Source organism: Megalops cyprinoides, chromosome 1 (genome assembly GCF_013368585.1).
Source record: "Megalops cyprinoides isolate fMegCyp1 chromosome 1, fMegCyp1.pri, whole genome shotgun sequence".
In the NCBI taxonomy this organism is placed as follows: Eukaryota; Metazoa; Chordata; class Actinopteri; order Elopiformes; family Megalopidae; genus Megalops; species Megalops cyprinoides.
Genome location: NC_050583.1, coordinates 55,067,164 through 55,089,297, shown reverse-complemented (window position 1 = coordinate 55,089,297; position 22,134 = coordinate 55,067,164). Strand labels below are relative to the sequence as shown.

Sequence of the window (22,134 nt, the reverse complement as noted above, 5' to 3'; positions counted from 1 at the left end):
GAGCTTGTAGCAGCTAATGTTGTTGTTACCCAGTTAATGTCTCTATTACCCAGCTAATGTCTTTATTGCCAGAATGACATGGGACATAGGTTAATATCTTCATGGTATGAGGTTCATATTAATTTGACTGTGATCTTTTCTCAGACTCTACGCAATGAACTAAAACTATACATCTGCAGTATGCCATGCAAACTAAATATCTTTCATAAACAGGCTTTTAAAAGTTAGAAATTTACAAAGTCATTAAACGTTGTATTAGTTATAATGTAAATCTAAAAATTAAATTATCAAAACAAATCATATTCTGAGAATGTGTTCCATTGTACATAATTACTCTGATCAGGCAGAAATTTTGAAACAGTTCCATCATCTGCTTCAACAACCACCAGCAGAGGAGTGGAACAAAATATAAGAGGCTGCTTCCATACTGCCATACTGAAGCTCATAGTTTGGTTTAATACCGAAACACCTCATGCAAAATTAATTACAGCCAAAAGTCATGGTTAGGCAAATCATTTTTCATCAATACAGCCTATAATACCTTTCAAGGCCATTGGGAAAACCTGGGGAGTAATATTTAGCTATAATGTCATTAAAACTCAGCTAATTAAGGCCATAAGGAATGTACTATTTTCCATGACTTTTCCAGCACAGATACCATGAGGCTTCCCTCATTAGGTTGTTTTTTTTTTCAACATTTTTTCAATTCTTCCAATTTTTAAAACTTTTATTCGATTCAAATACAAAAATTACATCACAGTAAGGTTTTCACAAGGTAAGACACATGCAGAATATTAGTTTTTCAATATTTTTGTAGAAGTTGATGCCTTCTAGTTGCACCCCATTTACATAAAAAGCCAAGCAAGTCAGCAAAAAAAAAAAAAAAAAAAAAAATCACCCAGGTAAAGCAGGCGCCAGCCACTATGACCCCAAAGTTATGGGACCTAGGTACACACCACAAGCGTGGGACGGTGAGCAAGGCTATGTTATGTAGCACTTCCCTGGCCCTTTGGAACCTAGCACTGACTATCAGCGATCAAAGAAACGAGTGTTTCACCTAATCTTCCCTGAACAAGCTGTGTGTGCTCTCCGTCTAATGTTGATTTTGCCTTTGCATGATTTGTGAACCATTACACAATACAAGAAAAATCGATGTACATACTATTGGTTTTGGACTGGTTTTGCATATTTAAGGCCATTGAACTGGATGAGTGAGCATGCAGGTGCATACAACTGCAAGATTAATCACACACTGTCAGGCTCGGATCCTTACAGCTCTTCCAATGATTAACATCGATGCTTACCGAAAACTCTTCAGTATTTGCCATTCTGCTGCATGATAACATTTTTGAAGTTGATGTAGTTGAAGACAAGAGAAAGGCTGTATTGTAGATACATAATGCATACGCTGATTCAACAGGAAATAACCTCCCTTTAAGCAGCCGTCCTGGTATCTTGTGTTTTAAAGTACAGTAAATGTGTGTTCAATTGATTCACTTTTCAGGACAATTTAAAAGGAACTTTATCAATTTACTACGACTTTCGTGTGTTTAACCCCATTTCTGTCGATAGTATTTTGATAATGTCATATTAATACTTAATTAAAACATAAGACTAGATATAATCAATCAATTGAAAGGAAGACATATTGCAAATATATACACCACTGAGGTACTCATCTTATTCGGAGTTATTAATTGGAGTTCACCAAAATCTATTTCCAAAGTAATATGACAATTTGAAGTGTTGACCAAAGTGTGAGTTTTTGAGTTTGGTCCATTTCTCTCCTGCTTTCACCGTGGTAGAGATCGAAGAACCTGACAATTTTGCAACAACAAAGGTTTCTGATGCGATCTTATTCAAAGAGATTCCTCTGCAATCTTAAACGTAATTTAAAAGATGCCTGTAAAATCATTTGCAATTAAAATGCTTAATTAAATACGAAAACAACAACAAAATAAGCGTCATAAATCTCAACTGCAATGTAGTCCTCCTGAAATTACAACGGAGTTCTAAAGATGGTTAACTAATGCCTCTGGTTACGGAGTCACTATGCTTTTCAGATATACACTGGGCAAAAATATTCACCTCATTCAAAGGTGTTACAAAAGACGTTTATCTCTTCATTGAATACGATATAATGTCGTTGCGCAAGTAACTATGGGGCGACAGGATACTTAAAAGTTAATTTTATAGGCCTAATCATTTCAGTAACAACTCCCGGCGTCATAACGATGTGTTGTTGGTCGTTATCAAAGCATCTAAATTAGTGAGAATTAGACCATTTAAGACGAGGCAGTTTTTAGGCTTTACGTCCAAAATCTGCCTGAATCATTTCGTTCAAATAATAATGATAATAATAATAATAATAATAATAATCCTAGATGTACATAGGAGACAATTTGACATTATTGCATTAACTGATACAAAAAACAAAGTACACATTTACGACAAAAGATGCACATTTTATTTCACCTAACAAATGATAACCACTAAGACGCGACAGAATTCAAGCACAACATTAAACTTACATACATAATTTTGTATGTTTTTCACTAAAGTAGTAATGAACATAGAGGGGCTAATAAACAAACAAAAAAACTCTAAGAATTTTAAAATTAATCATCAAAATCTTCAATTAATTTCACCGAGGTGAATAAGGGCTAGCGGCACATACATTTTGGTTTGTTGAAAATAACATTCTTTCCCAAAATGCTGTACAAACGATATATTCTTTAATTTATATGAGAAATGGGAACAGCATTTCTCTCCACGAAATATACATACATATGTACAAACCTCATTTAGAAACTTAGGTTGTCTAGAAAAGTGATATGTCGAGAGGGAAAACATGTAGCGAGGTGGAGACTTCACCATGGGGATATGGGGATATCAGACTATATCATATTTGCGCGTTTAAAGACAACTCGATGTCTTCCTCAATGTCCAGCTCTTGGTCCGAATCGTCTGAGATGTCTGACTCAATTTCTCCCTGCGACACCGGAGAAGAAGAACACTGCGACCGACTATTCGCAACTTCTGAACTCCTATCGTCGGGGCTGACGCCCAAGTCCTGCCTCGACTCGCAATTTCTTTCTACATTTTCAGCTTCCATCTCTCGTTTAACACCTTGAGGGTTTTCCTGTTGACACAGAGCAAAGCAACAAATAAAGAGAAGATAAATGCATACGCCAACTGAAAAGCTCTAGCTAGCACCTCCACGTTTTGGCATTTTATTTCCTATTAATATATATCAACGTCACAATAAATATGTAATATCATTCTGTTGCATTTTTCGACCAAGAATATACGACCATGCTCTGATATTGTTTTCTTGCAGAACTTTAAGTGACTTTAACGTTATATCCTTAGTTCAAACAAGCCCCTGTGATGACATCTGTACAACTGGCGCACGACCTGAAAAAATGTAACTAAATGAAGGCACACCAAAGGAAAAACATCCACGTCTTCACTTTGACATACCTGCTTGAGTCGTCGCCACTTTGCTCTACGATTCTGGAACCAAGTCTTCACCTGTTGGTGTGATAAATAAATATTAATGTGAAATGATTTTTGGATAATCTACAGAGAGAATATAGGACTATATGTTGCATCAAACATAAGATATATACGGCTATTTTGCAGTATGATTCACAAAATAACGTAGTCTGTCATTGCTTTTCTGATCTATAATATAAATGCATAAATACATTAACTGACCTATCTGACACCGGTGTTGTCTTTGCTTAATTATTTCTCATTAACCCTGAAAGGATTCTTTCGTCAACAGATCATGGTGTTGTACAAATGGACACATAAAACCATGAAAGTCAAAATAATAATCTTTTACTTTGTATAATTTTGTAAACTACCATTTTAAATGGCTAAAGATAATTAAATGATTATTCATAACGCAATGGCTGACTTTATGTAAATACTTGACCAGAATTTAATTGGCGTTTTACCTGTCTTTCGCTGAGCTGTAACATCTTTGCTAGTCTTTTCCGTTCCGGCGGTGAGAGATATTTCTGTGTCTCAAACTTCTTTTCCAGTTCTACCGTCTGGTCGTTGGAAAATCTTACTTGTCCACCCTTCCTTTTGTGCAGTGGTCTTTGGATAAAGGGAGTCCATAAAAGTGGTTTACCTTCGAGGACAAAACCAATAAGATTATCTTAACATAGCCTGCAGCAACCATAAAACATTTTCAACTGAATACGGGTTAATAGCATATCAATTAATGAAAAACCCAGTTAACACAATTAAATTGAAATTCAGTTTATGAAAAACGACACTTTAATTATGATATTCTGGTGACATAGATAAATACGAGACACTAAGTCTATTTGCTGCCCTGAAGCCAACATCCGTTCAGCCGTTCGGCTTGCAGGGACGGCCTTCGACTAAAACTATGGCAAAATTTCCGTCAATGTGTTTCCTGTTGGTTTATCTTGTGTGTGACTTTGACATCCGTCTTATCCATTATCACAATATCTGTAGGACATTGGAGTTTATTTATCCATTCAGCTTTATTTTCTGAAATAAAAAAAAATGATTTCCACAAGTTCTTGCTTTTCACCTTAGTGTGTGAAACAACAGCAGCATGACGTCAATACACTGATTGCTTTTGTGATACTTTTTTCTTTATAAAGTTTCATTCTTTCTTCTTTTACTAAAACAGACACGAGATGTAAAAATAAAATATAGAAAACAGTTATGTCTCACATTTTCGGTTTCTATTGTTGGCACCATTATTTGTTGCACAACATGAACAAGAATATTTTGTAAATGAACAAATCATGGGCTAGTAATTGCATAGCAGCCTAATACACACAGTAATGCATATTAAATATATAAAATGTTACAGGAGTTATACCTTTTCGTAAAATGCCTTGCAGGTTGCAGCCATAATAAACATCGGTATAAATTTTCTAAAGAGAAAAGTATTTGCTTGCGTCAGTTCATGCTTCGTTTACTGTGTGGTTTTGAAAAATAGGAAGCAACCAGTTATTTTAGCTGCCATAATGTCACATCCCACTCAGAGGAAATGAACAATATCAGAAAAACGGATCCCGGCTATCAGAAGTCGAGTGTTTCCTGAATATGTCTGTATTGAGGATGTCGATAAAATAATCAGCATCGTGCACGACTCCCGGGGAAGAGCCTGCTTGAGGTAGCCAGGAAAACATTTAACAGCTTCTGAAACCAGATTTACTCCTATCGAGAGCTCAAGATTTCCTGTATGAACGGAAAGGGGTCAGGCTTTCTGAACACAGGCTGTTAACCCCGGACCAGAACGTTGTAGCTAACACAACAAGTGACTGAGTGTATTTCAGTTGGTGGACTTGAGTTGTTTGCGCGACAAATAGCTTTCTGTAAAAAAAAAAGAGCTCAAGGTCGCCCTAACTGGCCCCATGGCCCAAAATGCCCCACATGGGGCAAAATCCAGATGTGTAGAAATGATTATGCATTCAACATTATATGACCTTAGACATTATATAACGTTAGCATTGATTTATGAGTGAAATATATAAACACCTCAAAATAATATGTATTTTCTAAATGAATACAAGCCAGACAGAATATTGATATTTTCTGCCTGGATAGCCAGCAACATTGCATTATTAAGACTCATTTCGACACAGAATTTTACCTCACATAATGTTTACGTTTACGTTTATCAGTGTCAATCAGTGAGTCGGGAAACATTAGATTATATCACATTATATTTATGACATTAGCTTGTAGGCCAATTGATATCGTTAGATTAAAAAGTAGGTGTTTAGAGGGTGCAATCTCTGCAAACAAATTCTGTATTGTCACTTAAATCCGCAACAACAAAAGCCTCTCTTGTTTTTTATCCCTCAAGATATACCTAATAGCGACAGCCCAGTCGATGAAAAATATACATGGATGTTTTTTTTACGACGTGGCATTTTATAGCTATTAAAATCCAAGAACTAGGACGTCAGCTGAGAGTAGTACGGAAAAATCAAACTCCAAGCGACGTACCGGTACATATACTATACTTGTTACTTCGGCTCAACTCTAGACAAACTAAATTTGTTTTGAGGTTAGAAACAACTAACCTCACAGAGGCGATAATTGAGTGTAATCGTTAATTTCTTTCCGCTGCGCTACTTTACAAAACTGACTTGCGAATACAGAAAGCGGGGCGTTAAGACGTTTTACTTAAATCCCATTTAAAGTAATCTATACGGTCTCCATAGATATATTCAGAAATACACACTCAGTTGCAACTTAGTACATTCTTATGCATATGGACATAGGGTTAACAGTATCACGATAAACCCTCAGTTGTAATCCGTTGAAAAATAAGTGTTTACAGTCTGCGATCGGCTGCAGCTGCATTTTACTTTCAAAAAGTTCGTTGATACTTACCGAGAGGATCGTGCCTGATCAGTGCATGGGCGTAATCTCCGACTGCGCGGTGAAATGGATAGATGGAGTTGGTAAACGCTCCCGAGCCGTACGTAGCTGTCAGTGCTGCGTGGTGCGAGAACGCTGGATGAATCGGCGTTGGCTCATAGATGGGAGTTCTGTACGGGGGTACCAAACTCGTGAAGGACGAATTTGGAGACGGTAGGGTGGGAGTCGGGGCGACTGCTGAAGACGTCGTAGTCACATTTCTGCCCAGGATGTCTTCGATGTAGAAAGGAGTCGGGTGGACGGGCTGAATTGGGGTCGGTGCGTAAAGAGGAACACTCATCGCTGAAGACACTGGGTGTTGGTATTGCATGATTCCTGCCGCTGGCCAGATAAGTTTTGAGAGTAAGAATGGTTCACTATAATCTTGTTACGCACAAACGGCTAGTCGTCCGAAGAATTCGTGGGTGTTCCTCTCTCCATCGGTTACTGGTGGCTTGTTGGCAAAGCTTGTACCAGTTTGGTCGCTATCTAAGTATTGAGAGGGAGGAGATAAGAGTAGGCCAACTTCCTGCAGGTACGCGTGGATTCTGATTGGCTCATTACGGATGATGTGAACTTCACAACAAGATCACATCGCGTGAGACCACATTTTGAATCAACGGCATGGCAATAAGAGCAACTAATGCATTTTAATTTGAAAATTTAAAAATCCAGCTAAACCTATGTCATGTCTAATGTCTAATGTCACTGTCACCAGCTAGCCCATTCAAATAAAATATTCGGCTTTCTAGTCGTATAAACACGTGCATTACGCGTTTATGCACAAAACAACAGTCAGTCTGCAGGAACAACGAATAACCTACAGAATGGTGGTGGTGAATGATTGCTGTAAGTCGCACTGATTTAGAAACCAATTACTTATTGAATGTGGCCTGTGCAGTTAGTTGGAGCATAGCTTGTTCCAGTTAGCTCTTTCGTTCATCTAAGCATTTCATTTTTAAGCCGGCTTTAAAATTTTTGATTTTTTTAATAAATCGCTTGGCATTATGTAATCGCCTATATCCCATAGCCTGTTGCTTTGGCAATTTGCATTTTGTTTCTTTAACAAAGGTTGTTAAATTTTCCTTCTTTTCATTTTACTTTAATTACACTAGTCGGAAATGTAAATTTTGTGCAAACGAAAAGTGCTATAAATAAAATGCGAGATTATTACTGTACTACTACTACTACCACTAATAATAATAATAATAATAATAATAATAATAATAATAATAATAAATAGTATACTTTGGCATATGTTTACTTTTGCTGTTCACTTGCTTACGTTTGCACTGCTCTGCAAATGTGTACAGCAAAGATGGAAAGTACACAAATTGTCAGCATTTGACTTGACAGTTGACAGCATTGGCTGTCTCTGCTGTCTTGTGTGTTTATAGTTAGGCGGTGATCAGACTATCCGCAAACGCAACTGACTCAGTAAGAACAATGAGGCTAACCTATGATTTACTCATTTAACTGGTTATCAAGTCAGTTATAGTCAGTCAGTTATGTTATTGAGCCTAAAAGTTGCAGACCAGTGATTAATTGAATTTCCCTATTCATCAATTTCCTCATACAGTAAAACAACACTTAAGACATGTATCGAAAACGTGGGTAACAGCAAAGATAACTGACCACACCGAAGATTTTTTAGAATTCTTTTAGAATGAAACGTTTGTCTATGCGCTCTAAATTCTGGGACATATTTTAATTGTGGTATAACTCATTTAGGGTAACATTTGAAATTAAATAAGAAATAAAGAATGTCTGTGGTCAGTGTTCTACCAAAATAAGAACAACGTACGATCACCACAACTTCTGCCACTACAGTTTTTCCATTAGGCCTACTACGATCCATCTTCACCAAATCTTGCGTAGCTTTTCCCACAAAGTCAGGTAGGATATCAGAGGTTCATCTCATATGCAAACCGTCATACTGTTTTTTTTTTTACAGAAAGAATGGCAGTAGTGCAACCTGGTATACAGAGAAACGAGAGCGCACGAAAACACTACTACCCACGGTTGGTTAAACTGTGTTTTATGCGGGTCAATTTTCCATTGTCACCCACATAAAGTCCACTTTCTAATCCTCGTCAAGAAATACCCTCTGAGAAACTGTGGGTATTGGGGTGAAACATGAAAGGCTAATGATGGCTAATATTTGGAGTTTGCCAATCATTACAGTTAATTGATTGGACTGCACTCCACTGGCGTCTGCCCTCCTGAGTAAAAAACGCCTGATAAATATGAAAAGCTGGTTGGTTATCGCAAAGATTAATGATGTTATCTGGGTCTTGATGGGTGATTGCTGGCGCCATTGTTGCGACGCTTATGAAACCTGGCATATTTCATGTAGAGAAAAAGGGTTACATTCCATAAATGTTCCCCATTTTCACTTTCCAACTAGACGCATTTTTGAACTAGACTGTCTGAATATCAAATTATCTCCGATTAATAAAACGTTATACGCCTTTATTCGTTACATAAATTATTGTCTCCACACTGAGCTCCACTTTGGGGAGCATTTCAATTAAAACCGCTATAGGAAATAAATCAGTTTGAGTAACGCCAATGCGGTTACTCATTTCAGAAATCGCTAGTCTCGACTACGTATTGTCCTTAACTTAAATTCGATACATTCGAAAAATGAGAGGAGACATTGAGAGGCTTTTAATGTAGGCTATGGCAAACCAGCTCATTTCGGGTGTCTTACTATGGCCCACCGTATCGCGTCGGTTGGACTTATCTTGGCAGAAGCATGAAATAACATCCCTTTAAAATATCACACAACGACCTACCAGTCACCGATTTGATAAGAATATACTGTATAATTTAATTTAAACAAAGACAAGGGGCTAAACGGGGTAATCACAATTTTCAATTAGTGGGAGGCGCGTTTACTAAGATTTTAATTAGGCAAAGGTTAGAATACACATCATCCACTCAACAGCAACATTTCTTACAAATGCTTTGAAGAGAACAATGGCGTTTCAAAAGATACGGTAAATAGGAAATGTCACTACTCAATCTTGTAAAAAGGGATAAAGGCAGATATAGGCTAATCCCACGGACAAATTGACCCACTGTTTTTTTTTTTAAACCAGATTCATTAATCAACAGGAGAATGAATTTCAAACGCATCTATCTACAGATTACTGGAATATACATTCTACACTGAAAAGGAAACTTGCTAGCAACTCACTTGAAGAGGAACATTAACATTTGATTGCAAACGCACGCGATAACAAAGACAAACTTTCTTTTGTTTTTACAATCGATTCAATTGGGTGATAAGTATCGCAGTTTTAGAACGAACTGATCAGTTACCGAAGAATTCAACAGTTTACCACCTATATATACACCCCAAAGAAAGTTCACGAAAGAACGAGTCAATTGTCCTAAACTGTAGCTGCCAACTTTTGATTTTTCGTTCAACGTGACCTGTAAGGCTCATTCGATTGCTTCCACGCAGAAGTCACCCCACAGAAGTATTTGCAATAGTTTGTACTTTTTCCAGAACACATTTTAATACAATTATGCAAGCAATATAATGGTAGTAAGTACCAATACTGTTGGATAGATTAAAGTTGTCGAAGTTTGTTCCTCTTAAAAGCAGCATTAGAAACACGCTGATCACGACAGATGCCTGACTTCAAGACTTTTGTCTCCATGTAGTGAAGGTCATTTACTGAGAAACACACATGCGCCCTCTAGTGATACATTCCAGGTACAAACTGCGTTACCTTTGGGCACTTCTACTCCCTTGACAATTTTCATTTGGAAGCTCGTAAATCCTCTACAGTGCTCTACATACTGCACGGGTCCAATTTTGAGTGGACAAATGGGAGTGAAGGTCAACCAGGACCAAATAAAAATTCACTAAACAAAGACACACAGACACACACAAGTTCAAAAATTGTCAAAAGAAATCTTTAAAAAAAGATTTAATGGATATATACTCATTAAAACAATGACATTTTTACACCACATTCAAGCACATGTCAGATTTTTTTTCTGAGTCAGAATCAAACACTCCACAATATGCCACCCTAATGCTAATGCAAAACACCCATACAAAGACAATGGTAAGGACAAAGGAGGGAAAACACAAACTTAAATATAAAGTATTGGGATCAACTCAAAACAGTGACTTGAGATTAATAAAAGGACAGCATAAAACATGAAGAAATGTTACACATAAAAAATAAGCAAAAAATAATATGAACCGCCCAGTACACAAATTATAGGTACTAGTTCTGAACTCTGAGGGGAAGCCTGGACCGCAAAGGTGTTGATTCTTTGTTTTCTGTTGTCTTTGATTGATCGAGAGATTTGTTTTCTTTCTTGCCACCTTTCTTGCGCTGAAAAACAAACACAAGAGATACACTCAATGATAAAGTGATGCAAGGGCTTACTTGTAACAAACAATGATCAAATTACATGAACATATATATAAAAATTGCATACATACACTATACTACCAAAAATAATGGGACACCCCAACTGCTTGCAGGAAAATGGGTGAGACTAGGCATGGTCTGAATGGTATAATCTTTGAATATTATAGTAGCACAGAACCCCTCAAGCTGACATCTATGTGATGAAATGGAGCACAGAATTCAGGCAAGGCCAAGACAGCATTCTTCTGCTGTGGATTTTACCAATAATTGAAAGGACAAATGAAGCACAATGTCATCAGCTTTCAACCAGAAATGACAGTCTGCAATACACCGAGGCAGTCATTTAGGTCAAAGGTGGGCCTACACACTATTCATTTCTTGGAATAGAGAGGCGTCTTATTCATCACTACCAATGTCCTGCGACTTTTGGCAGGACAGTATGCATACACACCAAGATGAAATTATTACCTTGAAGAATGGGGCTCGTCCACTCTCGTTGCACATAATGCTCTCTTCAGTGTATGACTGCTCAGGGATGGTGCTGTCATTGGAGTTGCTGACCTCATCCTCTAGAGAGTCCTACATTGGTGTTAAAAAAAAAAATTCAATTAGCTTTATTATTATTAGAATTATTTAATATGAGAAAAAGTAAAATCAAACAGTGTGTTAATATATGAATCAGTATTTTAAAGACACCATCATACCTGGTCAACCTGTTCCTCTTTTACAGTCTCGCATGTAGAGAGAGCTGCCTCCAGCTCCTGCTGTTGCTTCCTGAATTGCTCCAGCAGTTCGTCTCTCTTCCTGCTCTTTGCCAGGACTCTGGGGTAGCTGTAATCCTGGCGCTGTGGGGTTTTGCCTAAAATGGGACATAGAAAGTAAACCATACAGACCCTCTGGCAGCAGTGTAGCATAGTGTTAAGGAGCAGTACTTGTAACCGAAAGGTTGCTGGTTCGATTCCTTGCTGGGGCACTGTTGCTGTACCCCAGGCAAGGTACTTAAACCCACAGTTGCCTCAGCAAATATCAGTTAAATAACAGTTGCATAAATGGATAACATATAAAACTTGTAACCTATGCAAGTCATTCTGGATGAGAGCATGACAATGTAATGTAAAGACTAGGGGTCGACCGATTATCGGCCTGGCTGATTATCGGATCTGATATTCAGAACTTTTACAATTATCGGAATTGTACTGTGCCACAGACGGGCACAGAGGAACACATTTGCAGGCTGGAGCAGCTCCGGTGAGCGAGCGGAGCTGTGTTTCGAAGGTAAGGCAGCAGATATTGCCGAAGTTGCAATAATCACCACAATCCTCTACGCAGAAGTTGCAATAAACATCACAATCCTCTACGCTGAAGTTGCAAAAACACCACAATCTTATGATCTATTTCTATGATGACAAGCATGCTCAGTTTCCCAGTTACACTGAAAATACCCTAATAATGCACTTTGTTGCAGTGATATATAGTTAACTATAATGAGATAAGAGTTTATTTATGCAGCGATAGCTATATCTTTGCGTAACGTTGGCGCCAGTGCAACTGGAGCTTATTTTAGCTAAGATATAGTGAACATAACATTACTCACCCCTAGAGTTGGTGCTTTTACACGTTATAGGTAGCCGATGGTCATAACGTAAGCTAATGTAGAGTCTCGCAGAGCTAACTTGAATGCGATAGTGAACGTCGACAAGTAGGCTACGACGTTATTCCTTGCACGTCACACGTCTCAACCCAGTCTCAACTAGTAACGTTACTGAAGTGTGTCCTGAGGCTGTCTCTGACTCCATTTCTTGTAGAGAGGTGCAGGATATCGTTGTTAGAGACTTTAGACGTAATGGAACTGCATCCAAGGACTGTGTTCATCCATACATGGACTGCATAGATGGTGTACAGTTGTCAAAGTTGGAATAGTCACTTCCATTGCTATTGTACATATTCAGCTATAGTAATCATTAGTAATGAAGTAGGCTAGTTTTGAATGACAGATTCCCTGCTATCACATGTTGTTAGTATATAACATCGGCCCTGAAAAAGCCGTCTCACTGGAGCATGCTGAGCAACTCTGAATTGGGACTACTAATTGAGACTCAAATTTCAGTACAAATTTAAGTTTTACTAGTATTTATTTTTACTTTGTTTACTTTATAAAACTTTGGGGAGCTATTTCGTTTGTTTGGTTATTTATTTATTAAAATTTTCAGTTAACTTTATAAGAAATGCTGCTGGGAGCTCCCTGCACTTTTTGTTTTAAGATAATGTCGAAAAGTTCTCTTTTAATTATACATATGCTTAAAAGCATTTCAACGAAGTTTTGTGTTGGAGTTTGTTATTCAAAATTTTGACACCAAGATTTAGATTTTTACTGCAAATGTGTATTGGTTCCAAATATCGGTTATCGTTCTCCTTGATTTCTAATAATCGGTATTGGCCCCGTATAAACCATATCGGTCGACCCCTAGTAATGACCATGGATAAAACTACATTACGGAGCATTTGGGGAGAATGTGACCACCAGAGCTTTCCCTGCCGGTACCTGTAGGGATGTCCTGCCGGAGCTCCTCCTTCAGGAAGGTGTAGACCTTGGCGAGCCCCTCGCTTGGATGGGCAGCCAGCTGTGCTGCGTGGAGCTGCAGCGTGTCCTGGTCTGCACGGATCTGCGTCTCCAGGGCTTGCAGAGTGTGCTCGAGGCCGCTCTGCTGCTGGCTCAGCTGCCCGCTCGCCTCCTGGACAATGGCATCACATCTCGCATCCACGTTCTAAGCAAGGAAGAGAAAGGAAAGGGAAAAAATTAAAAGCAGTCATGGTCCTGCTGCATGCATGAAAAGTCTTAACTATGAAATTCAGGTCATTAAATCAAAAAGGAAGGGGGTTATTAGGCATAAAATGATTAAAAGTTGCTCTAAAGATATGAGGGGAGTTTACAGAGTAGAGTGGCAGCAGTCTGGTGTAGCAGTAAGGAGCAGGGCTATTGGAACTTGGTCAAGGTACTTAAACCACAACCGCCTCAATAAATGTCCATTTATATAAATGGATACAATTGTAACCTATGTAAACTGGCTCTGGATAAGAGTGTCCGATACATTACATTAAATGACAATGTAATGTAATGTAGAGCTGCCCTTAGAAACACAGCAAGCGGCAGGGAGGGTTACCTGCAGCAGTGTCTGTGTAGAAGCCTTGCCGGCTCTTATGATGGACAGCTGCTCGTCAGCGAAGGAGTCAGCGCTGACCCTGGTAGTCTCGCACCACTGGACAGTCTCCTCTCCCAGCTTGGTGAGGGAGGCCTTCAGATAGCCGCAGTGGCTCGCACACTCCTCCAGCGTCTGCCTGCCTTCCTCGGCCACCGACCGAATCTCGGCCATCAGGCCGTCCGCGGACGACTCCAGCTGGCCCTGCTGAGCCACGGCGCTCTGCTCTGCGGCCGTGCACTGCCTGTGGAGGAAGGACGCCTTGTGTTTGAAAGAGATCATCAAACAGACAGCCTCTGAGAACCTATGGGTACTGGGGTAAAAAACCTGAAACACATGACAGGCTAATGATGGCTATTTGGAGTTTGCCTATCATTACAGTTAACTGAATGGACTGCACCCTGCTGGCTTCTGACTTCCTGTGCAAAAACTACCGGTTAAAAGAGGACAGCTTGTGTCTGAACCCCTCTACTACCTGCTATCCAGTTTTACAGCATCATCCTACAGCGTGTACTCATCATTCAAAGACTTGGATGGGAAAGGGTCAGGGAGGGCTTCCTTCGCCGAAGGTACTCACATTTCTACGTTCTTCTGGAGAGAAGCCACGGGCACCTGGACTGCATCTGACCGAGTCAAGAGCTCACTGAAGTCACCTTTGGTCTCCAGAGCCAGGAGGTTCAACTGATTCTGCAGGCAAGACAGCACCTGGGACATCCCCTGCTCAGAAACAAACAGAACTGCATTAAGAACTGGCAATGAAAACAGTGAGTGTGAGCATAACACCACTCAAGCCCTACCACAAGTTAATCTGACTAGGCAACAGAAGCCAAGTATATTACACATGGCACACGGCGAGTGCTAACCGTCTCGTGCTTCTGGCTGGCCTTGCTGATCTGCTGCTTCAGGTTCTCCTGGTCCGCTTGCAGGGAGCTGAGCCCGGCGGTCGCTGTCTCCCGCAGCCTGGCCAGGGCTTGCGCATGGTCGCCAAAGAATGAGGTCATCTCTGTCTTCATGCTCTCCATCTGAGGAGCAAACCAAGCTTCGGTGAAGCAGAACAGAACAGCGCCGTCGAGGGATCCAGGGTGACTTCCAGCACAAAAGAACATCAGTGTATCCATTCAAGCTGAATGAGCAACAGTGTTAGACCAAGCTAACACTGCCAGACCAGTGCGTGCGAGCATAACTTAGGGTAGGCCTTGAAAAGTGTTTAACTAATTATCTGCTCAACCAGTCTCTAACTAAATAGTACGGGGACCGAACCTTAAAAGCCCAGCTAATTATCAACACAACAACATTAATGCAGCAGCAAACAATAAATATACAATGACCAAACTAATACAGCTTACAAAACAATGTAAAAAGCTACAAAGCTATGTTGTGAAGCACAAGATAAGAACATTATTTTAAGGTAATGCTTGCATTAACACTAATTGGCTATCCACAGTGAAACTAATCTGCTCTAGCAGGACACTGGAAACTCATTCCACAACTGATGTAATACACTCATGCAACTCCCGAAATGGATAAGCATAACCACATGCCGGATGGAAACGGCTGCTGCACCGGACAGCCAGCTGGGCCTCAGTCTGGAAGGCATTACCTTTTCTGCCAGTTCAGCATGACTCTGCAATGTGCGCTTCAAACTGTCATTCATCTCCATCACAGCGTTGAGCCCGGGCATGATCACGGCAAATACTTCCCTCTCCATCTCCAGCTTGTGTTCCTCCTGTAAAGTTTACGCGTGATTTCAGATGTTTTGCCACCTTGCATTTTTTTGCGAAATGATCAGCTTGTAACATCTAGCAAGTAATCAAAATTAAGTTCATATAAAAAAACTGAAAATTAAACTCAACCATGGGATGGTGTTTGTTTGGATGTGACAGGTATATAGACAAATGGCCCTTCTGAAGCGAAGAAATACTTGGCATGCTCAACCAACTTGTGTGTGTGTGTGTGTGTGTGTGTGTGTGTGTGTGTGTGTGTGTGTGTAGGGGGGAATGACAGGACAAAAAAACAGGATCTATGAATGAAAAGGTATTAAAATAAACATTGTAGCTACAAGGAATTTTAATACAAATACTTAACATACATATATCATTATAACATAAGTCAACAGGATTCTGGAAATGCAGTCCAAAAATGGGCCCACGTGAATGTGCAGTTATCATAACCTAAGGGTCTAATTCCCTCAGCTACCATGAAACAGTGTTCTTTACCAAAACACGCTGCAGGGTTTCCTTAGTCTTGTGACACAGTGATTCCTGCTGCTCCATCTCCGTCAGACATTTCGTCACACTGCTGCTGACCAGATCTTTGATGCTTTGAAAAGACCCGGTAACGGTTGACGTGGCCTCAGTGAATGCTGTGGTGTTTACTTTCAAGAGATCAGCTGGAAAGAGGGAAGAAAGGTCAGTTAGGGAAGAAAGTTTCGTCAGGACACACTTATAGTAGCTTCAGCGGCTTTTTTTTGTGACACAAATGTAAGGGCTGCATGGTTCTGAAGAACTACAACCACAGCCTTAACGGGAACACAGCACAGCACTCACCGACTGACGTTTTGTAGAAGCTGATCATTCCCTGGTGTTTAGCGCTCTGCTGCTCCACGGATTTCTGCATTTGGCTGAACATGGACTCCATCTGGTTTGCAAAGCCCTGCTGCATTTCGGCGTTGTGTTCCTCCACTGCCTTCTTTCTATCCAGCTTTTCATGCAGACCAGAGACGTCTCTGGTGCTGACGTCAACCGTTGTCAGTAACTGCAGGACATGAGGAGGAAATTCATCTGATATTCCACTCTGTACTTTCTCCTGAGAATTAGACATCAAATGGAATGTCTGCTCATTGATTTTCAGCATAAGTCTGTGTTTATTCTCAGTAGGGTTTGGGGAAAAAAAAAACCTCACACATTTCAGTTGCAGTTATAAGATGTCCATCAAGTCCCCTAGAGCCAACCAAAGAAACTTCAAGAGTAAATATTCACGTCAATTTGAGTGCACAACATAATTAAGAAATTTGGTTGAAGTTTGCTTATGTGCACAAGATTAAACAGTAACTCCCCACTGAAAAGGGAGGAACCGATTTCAAGCTCGTATCTCTTTCATGCTCTGACGTCAGTGAGTGCTGTTCCCCCTCTCCAATGCATGAGCACTGAACGCTTGAACCCGGTTTCCATGAGCCCAACTTGGCTTAATGTGTGCCGTTCTAATTTGATCAAAATGGTGATTGCGTCCTCCTGGGCTCATTATGTCTTCATGTCAGCACCACATTAACGCAGATCATTTTTAAAAATTCCGCATGGTACAAAACAAACCGGCTCAACACAAAGAATGTAGGCCGCTATACCTAGAACAGTGTTTATGCATTGATCAAGAATGTTCATTTTCACTAGAAAATAACAGGAAGGTTTATCGGGGAGTGCAAACAAAGTAATGTCTTTTTTTTTGTCCACGAATCTTAGAAAGCTACAGATACATACAGAAGTATGTATGTTAAAGGCATTTCAAATCACTTGCACTCTAAGTTACTAAAACTAAAGTAGTGGAGTTTAATAGTTACCGGTTATCATAAAACCAAAAGAGAGCGTAAGAAGACTTTGGAGTTGGAGTTAAACTTTTCTGATTGGGGCGTTACATGGCAGCTGTTGCGGAGGCGAGCCTGACCTGGTTGGCAGTGCTGTACAGCCTCCCCTCCGTGGTCTCCAGCTCAGACACAATGTACTCCTCCTCCATCAGCCTCTGCTTGGTGTCCTGCAGCTCCTGGTGGGCGCACTCCAGCTGCAGCCTGGCGTCCTGCAGGCTCTCTGTCACCTGCTCCAGCTCACGCCTGCTGTCTGAGAACAGATCCGTCACCTGAAATGATGCCAGAGACAGACAACACAGCCGTCAGTCCTGCAATACCCGCCCCGCCATCTGTTCCCGGATCACCGGCATCCCGTCTCTGCTTGAGCCTCATTTGAGGGGAACGTACCCTCTTGAGCTCTTCTTCCATGGCTGAAATCTTCTCTGCGAATTCTGTGATCTGCTCCTCTTGTGCTGCGATTTTGCTGTTCATGGAGCTAGATAAAACAGATAAACCCATCCATCACCATTATTGTGTGTTCACGGATAGCATTCTCTCTAGACATTAAGAAAAAGAAAACCGCATGTGTTACATACTCAAAGTTTTCACATGACAGATATACTCCGTTCTTGTCCCGGGATGCAGCCAGATCCCGTTTCAGACGTTCGATTTCCTCAGTGTACTCCTGGAAACGACAGTCATCATTATTCACTGTCACTACTTTAACATTTGCATAGTTTTCAACATCTAACATTAAAGATGAAACAAAGCTATAAATCTAACCCATAATATCGGTTTCCTAGCAAAAAAGGACACATGCCTTGATAAGCGCCCTCTTTGTAAGCTTCTGGTTCACTTCTGGCTTGTTCATGATGTTCTTCGCTCTATTGGCATAGTCCAGGGTGCTCAGAGTTTCCTGTGTTGATTGGGGGGGAAAGAAAGTCAGTCTCCCTAAAAGATAATGTTAAAGTGTTACACTGGTATAAACAACTATCCTTAAATAATTTAAAACCTTTAAATAATGCTGAAGAGGTTCAGTACAGCTACCATGGCTGAGAGGCAACATATACCTCGAGGTTGATGGAGGCGGGGGAGACGGTGGCGATGATGGAGGTTTTGGTGCGGCCGCCGAGGGAGTCCTGGAGGATGCGGGTGAGCTTGGACTCCCTGTACGGCACGTGAGGCGTCCTCTCCACCAGCGCCGTGATCACGCGGCCCAGCGTCAGCAGGGACTGGTTGATGTTTCCCGCCTCGCGGGCGCGTTTGTCCACGGCCCCCGAACGGCCGATGTTCTCGCTGCCGGCGAGATCAACCTATGGGACGCACGTCAACCAAAACAGGCAACAAACAAAAGACGAACACACTAAGAACAAGATTGTCTGTACTTACTTGGCAGATGTCCTTACGCAGTCAGACTTGCATAGATTACACAACTATAAAGATACATGTACTGCACATCATCACACATTCATTTAAGCAGGTGGATGTTTTACTGAAACAGTTCAAGTACCTTGTGCAAGGGGACAATGCAACTGTTCCACTGGACACTAAACCTGCAACCCTGTACTTAGCTGCCAATCCCATTAACCACTACAATACATTGCTACAGCTGACATTTATCCCAGCAGGCTCCACACTACTCTAAAGCTTCAATGCTTCAGTGTATTCACTCATACAAAGACACAACTTCTTGACCCCCGGGGTAGACTGCCCACTGATATTCTTTTTTTTATTTCCACATTCTTATGTATTTTTCACAAATTAAAAGACATAGGTGTGATGGTTGTGTGATAAGAATCTTACCAAATTCAGTTTGCCTATCTTGACCAGCTCTTCCCCATCGGTGGTGGTCTCCTTCATGTGAATCGTGACGGAGAATACAGAGTGGGAACGGCTGGAAGACAAAAGCCACAAATGTTACAAGCCTTTGGGAGGCAGACCTGCAGGGCAGTGGATGTCTGGTTACCTTATCAAAGAACCTTCCCTGTACCTGGAATATGCATTCATCAGGGTGGAGGCGGTTTTTCTCTTGGCTGCACCTCGCTCCAGAATCTGGTACACCTCGTCTTTGTTGTGCACGGTAATTTCTTCCAGACCCTTGATGATGACCCCTCGCTGACAACAAAGTGAAATACACAAGAAAGGCCTTCAGAACAGCAAACAGCAAATATGCACTGATCAGGTCAGATCTGACATGACGCGTAACAGTAACCATTTCACCTACGGCATATAGAAATGGAAATGCTCCCCTTTCCAGTGAATAAAATAAGTCATAAAATAGTTACACTGTGCTCCAGGAGGTTCAGTCATTTGAATTAAATACCAAAGGTCCTGACTCTGTAATCATTTAATATTCTTTCTATAAAGAACAGAACTTACTATAAGAGAAAGGTTATTAGTGTCATGGACAACATCTCAATCTACAATCAATGACCTTTTTATCTAACAAAGTTCTGACACAAACACCTGCTGTACATCACAGACAAGTGTTATTTCTAATAGCAGGGGGAGAAATAAAGTATTAAGCACTTTAACATGAATACAAAGCATGACTATCATCAATAAATTTAATGCAAGAAACGTGGAATAAGCCCACACAGCAGCATCTACAGTACCTTATTACGAGGGTCATCAAACATCTGGAGCCGCTCCGTGACATCAGGGGAGGGGCTGAGCAGATCAAAGAGCTCCTCGTTATAAATCTCCAGCAGGGACACCTTGACTGAGAACTCCGTCCCGTTCTCAGACAGTTTCTCAAAGATCTGGTGGAGTGTCCGGGGAATTATACCAGCCAGGGGGTCCTGGGTAAGGACAGCAAATGTCTTCATTACACAGACAGTCATACACATCATTAAAAGTGCCATGTTTTTCCACAAACAGTATATTAAAATCATAAAAACAGGGAAAAGGTGGGTTAGCAGCAAAAAAAAAAAAAAAACTATGGCCGTTTATCACTCAGCTGGTTGTGACAAGTATCTCAACTCAGCTGGTTGTGACAAGTTGAACATGTAAATATGCGAAAGATGCGTTACACCAGAAACGTGCTTTACCTCTTCCCAGGTAAACTCCTCATCTGGAGATCTTTCACCCTCCATCGTGAAGGTTTTACCAGTTCCCGTCTGTCCATACCTTCAAACCGCAAAAAACTAATGTCACAATAATACCGAGACGAATGAAGGTCACAAGTTACTTTACCGGACAGTACAATACTTACGCAAAAACAGTACAGTTATATCCCATGATGACTTCATCCAAGATAGGACATACGACACTTCTGTACACTTCAATTTGCTTTGCTGAAGGTCCGAAAACCTATGTTTAAAAAAAAAAAAAACAGGGCATAAAGTCGCAACCGAATGAATTGTATTGCTTGTGGGATACTGTGAATAACTACCTTGACCACAGCAAAAACAACTCCAAAATTCGTATTCTTCCAACATTTGCTCCGGAATTAATCCTACGACACAAACAAACAGAACAAACGTAGCGATGCGAGTGTAGCTAACTCACCATGTCGAAGGTGTAGGTCTTTCTAGCTGCTTTATCGCCAACTCCGCCAGTACGCACGTTTACCTCCCTTCTATTGGGGTCGCATTCAACTACAGAATGGGAGCCCGTTTTGCGTTCCGTCGTGTTGAAAGGTCTAAAACACATAAGAGAATGTCAGTTTTCACGAGATAATAACAAAGCTAGGAAGCTAACAAAATGCGACTACCTGAATTTACCTCCACAACATCGTTCATATTTTTGCGCAAACAGCCATTTAATTCTAGTAAATTTATAGTTATACTGCAACAATTAGCCTAGCTAATACAGATGTTTATGTGATCTAGAAGGCTTGCACACTTGCTACTTCTGCGCTGTTACCTAGGCCAGTCATTTCGATCGATCTGAGGGCCATCAAGATATAGCTAGTTAGCCAGCCACTCACCTGCATCTTACAACAACTTGGATGTTTCTTCCCTTTTCTTCTTTTTTGCTGCTGCTGGAGCTGAACGAAGACATTCTGGCGCAGTGCGACCGGTTTCCAGTCTAATATCACAAAACAAAGTCTATGTAATTACCTACCGAGGCATTACAATTTAAACGATTAGCTAGCTATCTGGCAAGACAACTCAACTATCGTAACTAGCTTAGTTACAGATGAAAACGCAAAACGTGCGATCCTGCAAGTAAACTAATGTTAGCTAACAACGCATCTAAAATGTGAATTTTTTTAACGATTTTAATCAGTATTTCAACCAGATGGCTCGAGAGCAACCTATATACTTCAACCAGCCGTTCCCGAAAAAACAGTAAGTACAGCCAGGCAACTATGTACCTAGTTAATTAATTTGGCGCTAACTAGCCTTATTTAATTTAAAACACGGTTTTAGTATGGTAGCTACCTTTCCTGTATCCCGTTATTCCCCTGAGTGTGTCCGGTGACTCCGCCAGTTAAATCCGTAAAAAACACAATGTTTTCCTCAAGCTGGTTAGCTAACCAGTTCAATTTAAAAAACGTAAAGTACAAAATCTGCTGCTCTCGATTTGCCTCTCTAAACTGCAGTTGACT

General features: G+C 40.6%; 2 protein-coding genes across 2 annotated transcripts; both read right to left on the bottom strand.

Moving 5' to 3' along the window:
- Window positions 1–2,580: 2,580 nt before the first annotated feature.
- On the bottom strand, window positions 2,581–6,907 carry hhex (hematopoietically expressed homeobox). The gene is made up of 4 exons (XM_036542324.1): window positions 6,400–6,907; window positions 3,966–4,144; window positions 3,484–3,534; window positions 2,581–3,142 (listed from the first exon to the last, which is right to left on the bottom strand). The coding sequence occupies exons 1-4, from the start codon at window positions 6,755–6,757 to the stop codon at window positions 2,903–2,905; spliced, it is 828 nt and encodes a 275-aa protein (XP_036398217.1). The 5' UTR covers window positions 6,758–6,907; the 3' UTR covers window positions 2,581–2,902.
- A 3,769-nt stretch (window positions 6,908–10,676) lies between these two features.
- On the bottom strand, window positions 10,677–22,092 carry LOC118781225 (kinesin-like protein KIF11-B). The gene is made up of 23 exons (XM_036534166.1): window positions 21,968–22,092; window positions 21,511–21,611; window positions 21,090–21,222; window positions 20,794–20,891; window positions 20,630–20,708; window positions 20,195–20,380; window positions 19,570–19,694; window positions 19,383–19,473; window positions 18,650–18,892; window positions 18,400–18,495; window positions 18,176–18,264; window positions 17,988–18,075; window positions 17,681–17,869; window positions 16,570–16,777; window positions 16,240–16,412; window positions 15,624–15,749; window positions 14,887–15,045; window positions 14,601–14,740; window positions 13,988–14,267; window positions 13,369–13,591; window positions 11,531–11,685; window positions 11,295–11,405; window positions 10,677–10,787 (listed from the first exon to the last, which is right to left on the bottom strand). The coding sequence occupies exons 2-23, from the start codon at window positions 21,582–21,584 to the stop codon at window positions 10,677–10,679; spliced, it is 3,177 nt and encodes a 1,058-aa protein (XP_036390059.1). The 5' UTR covers window positions 21,585–21,611; window positions 21,968–22,092.
- Window positions 22,093–22,134: the final 42 nt, after the last annotated feature.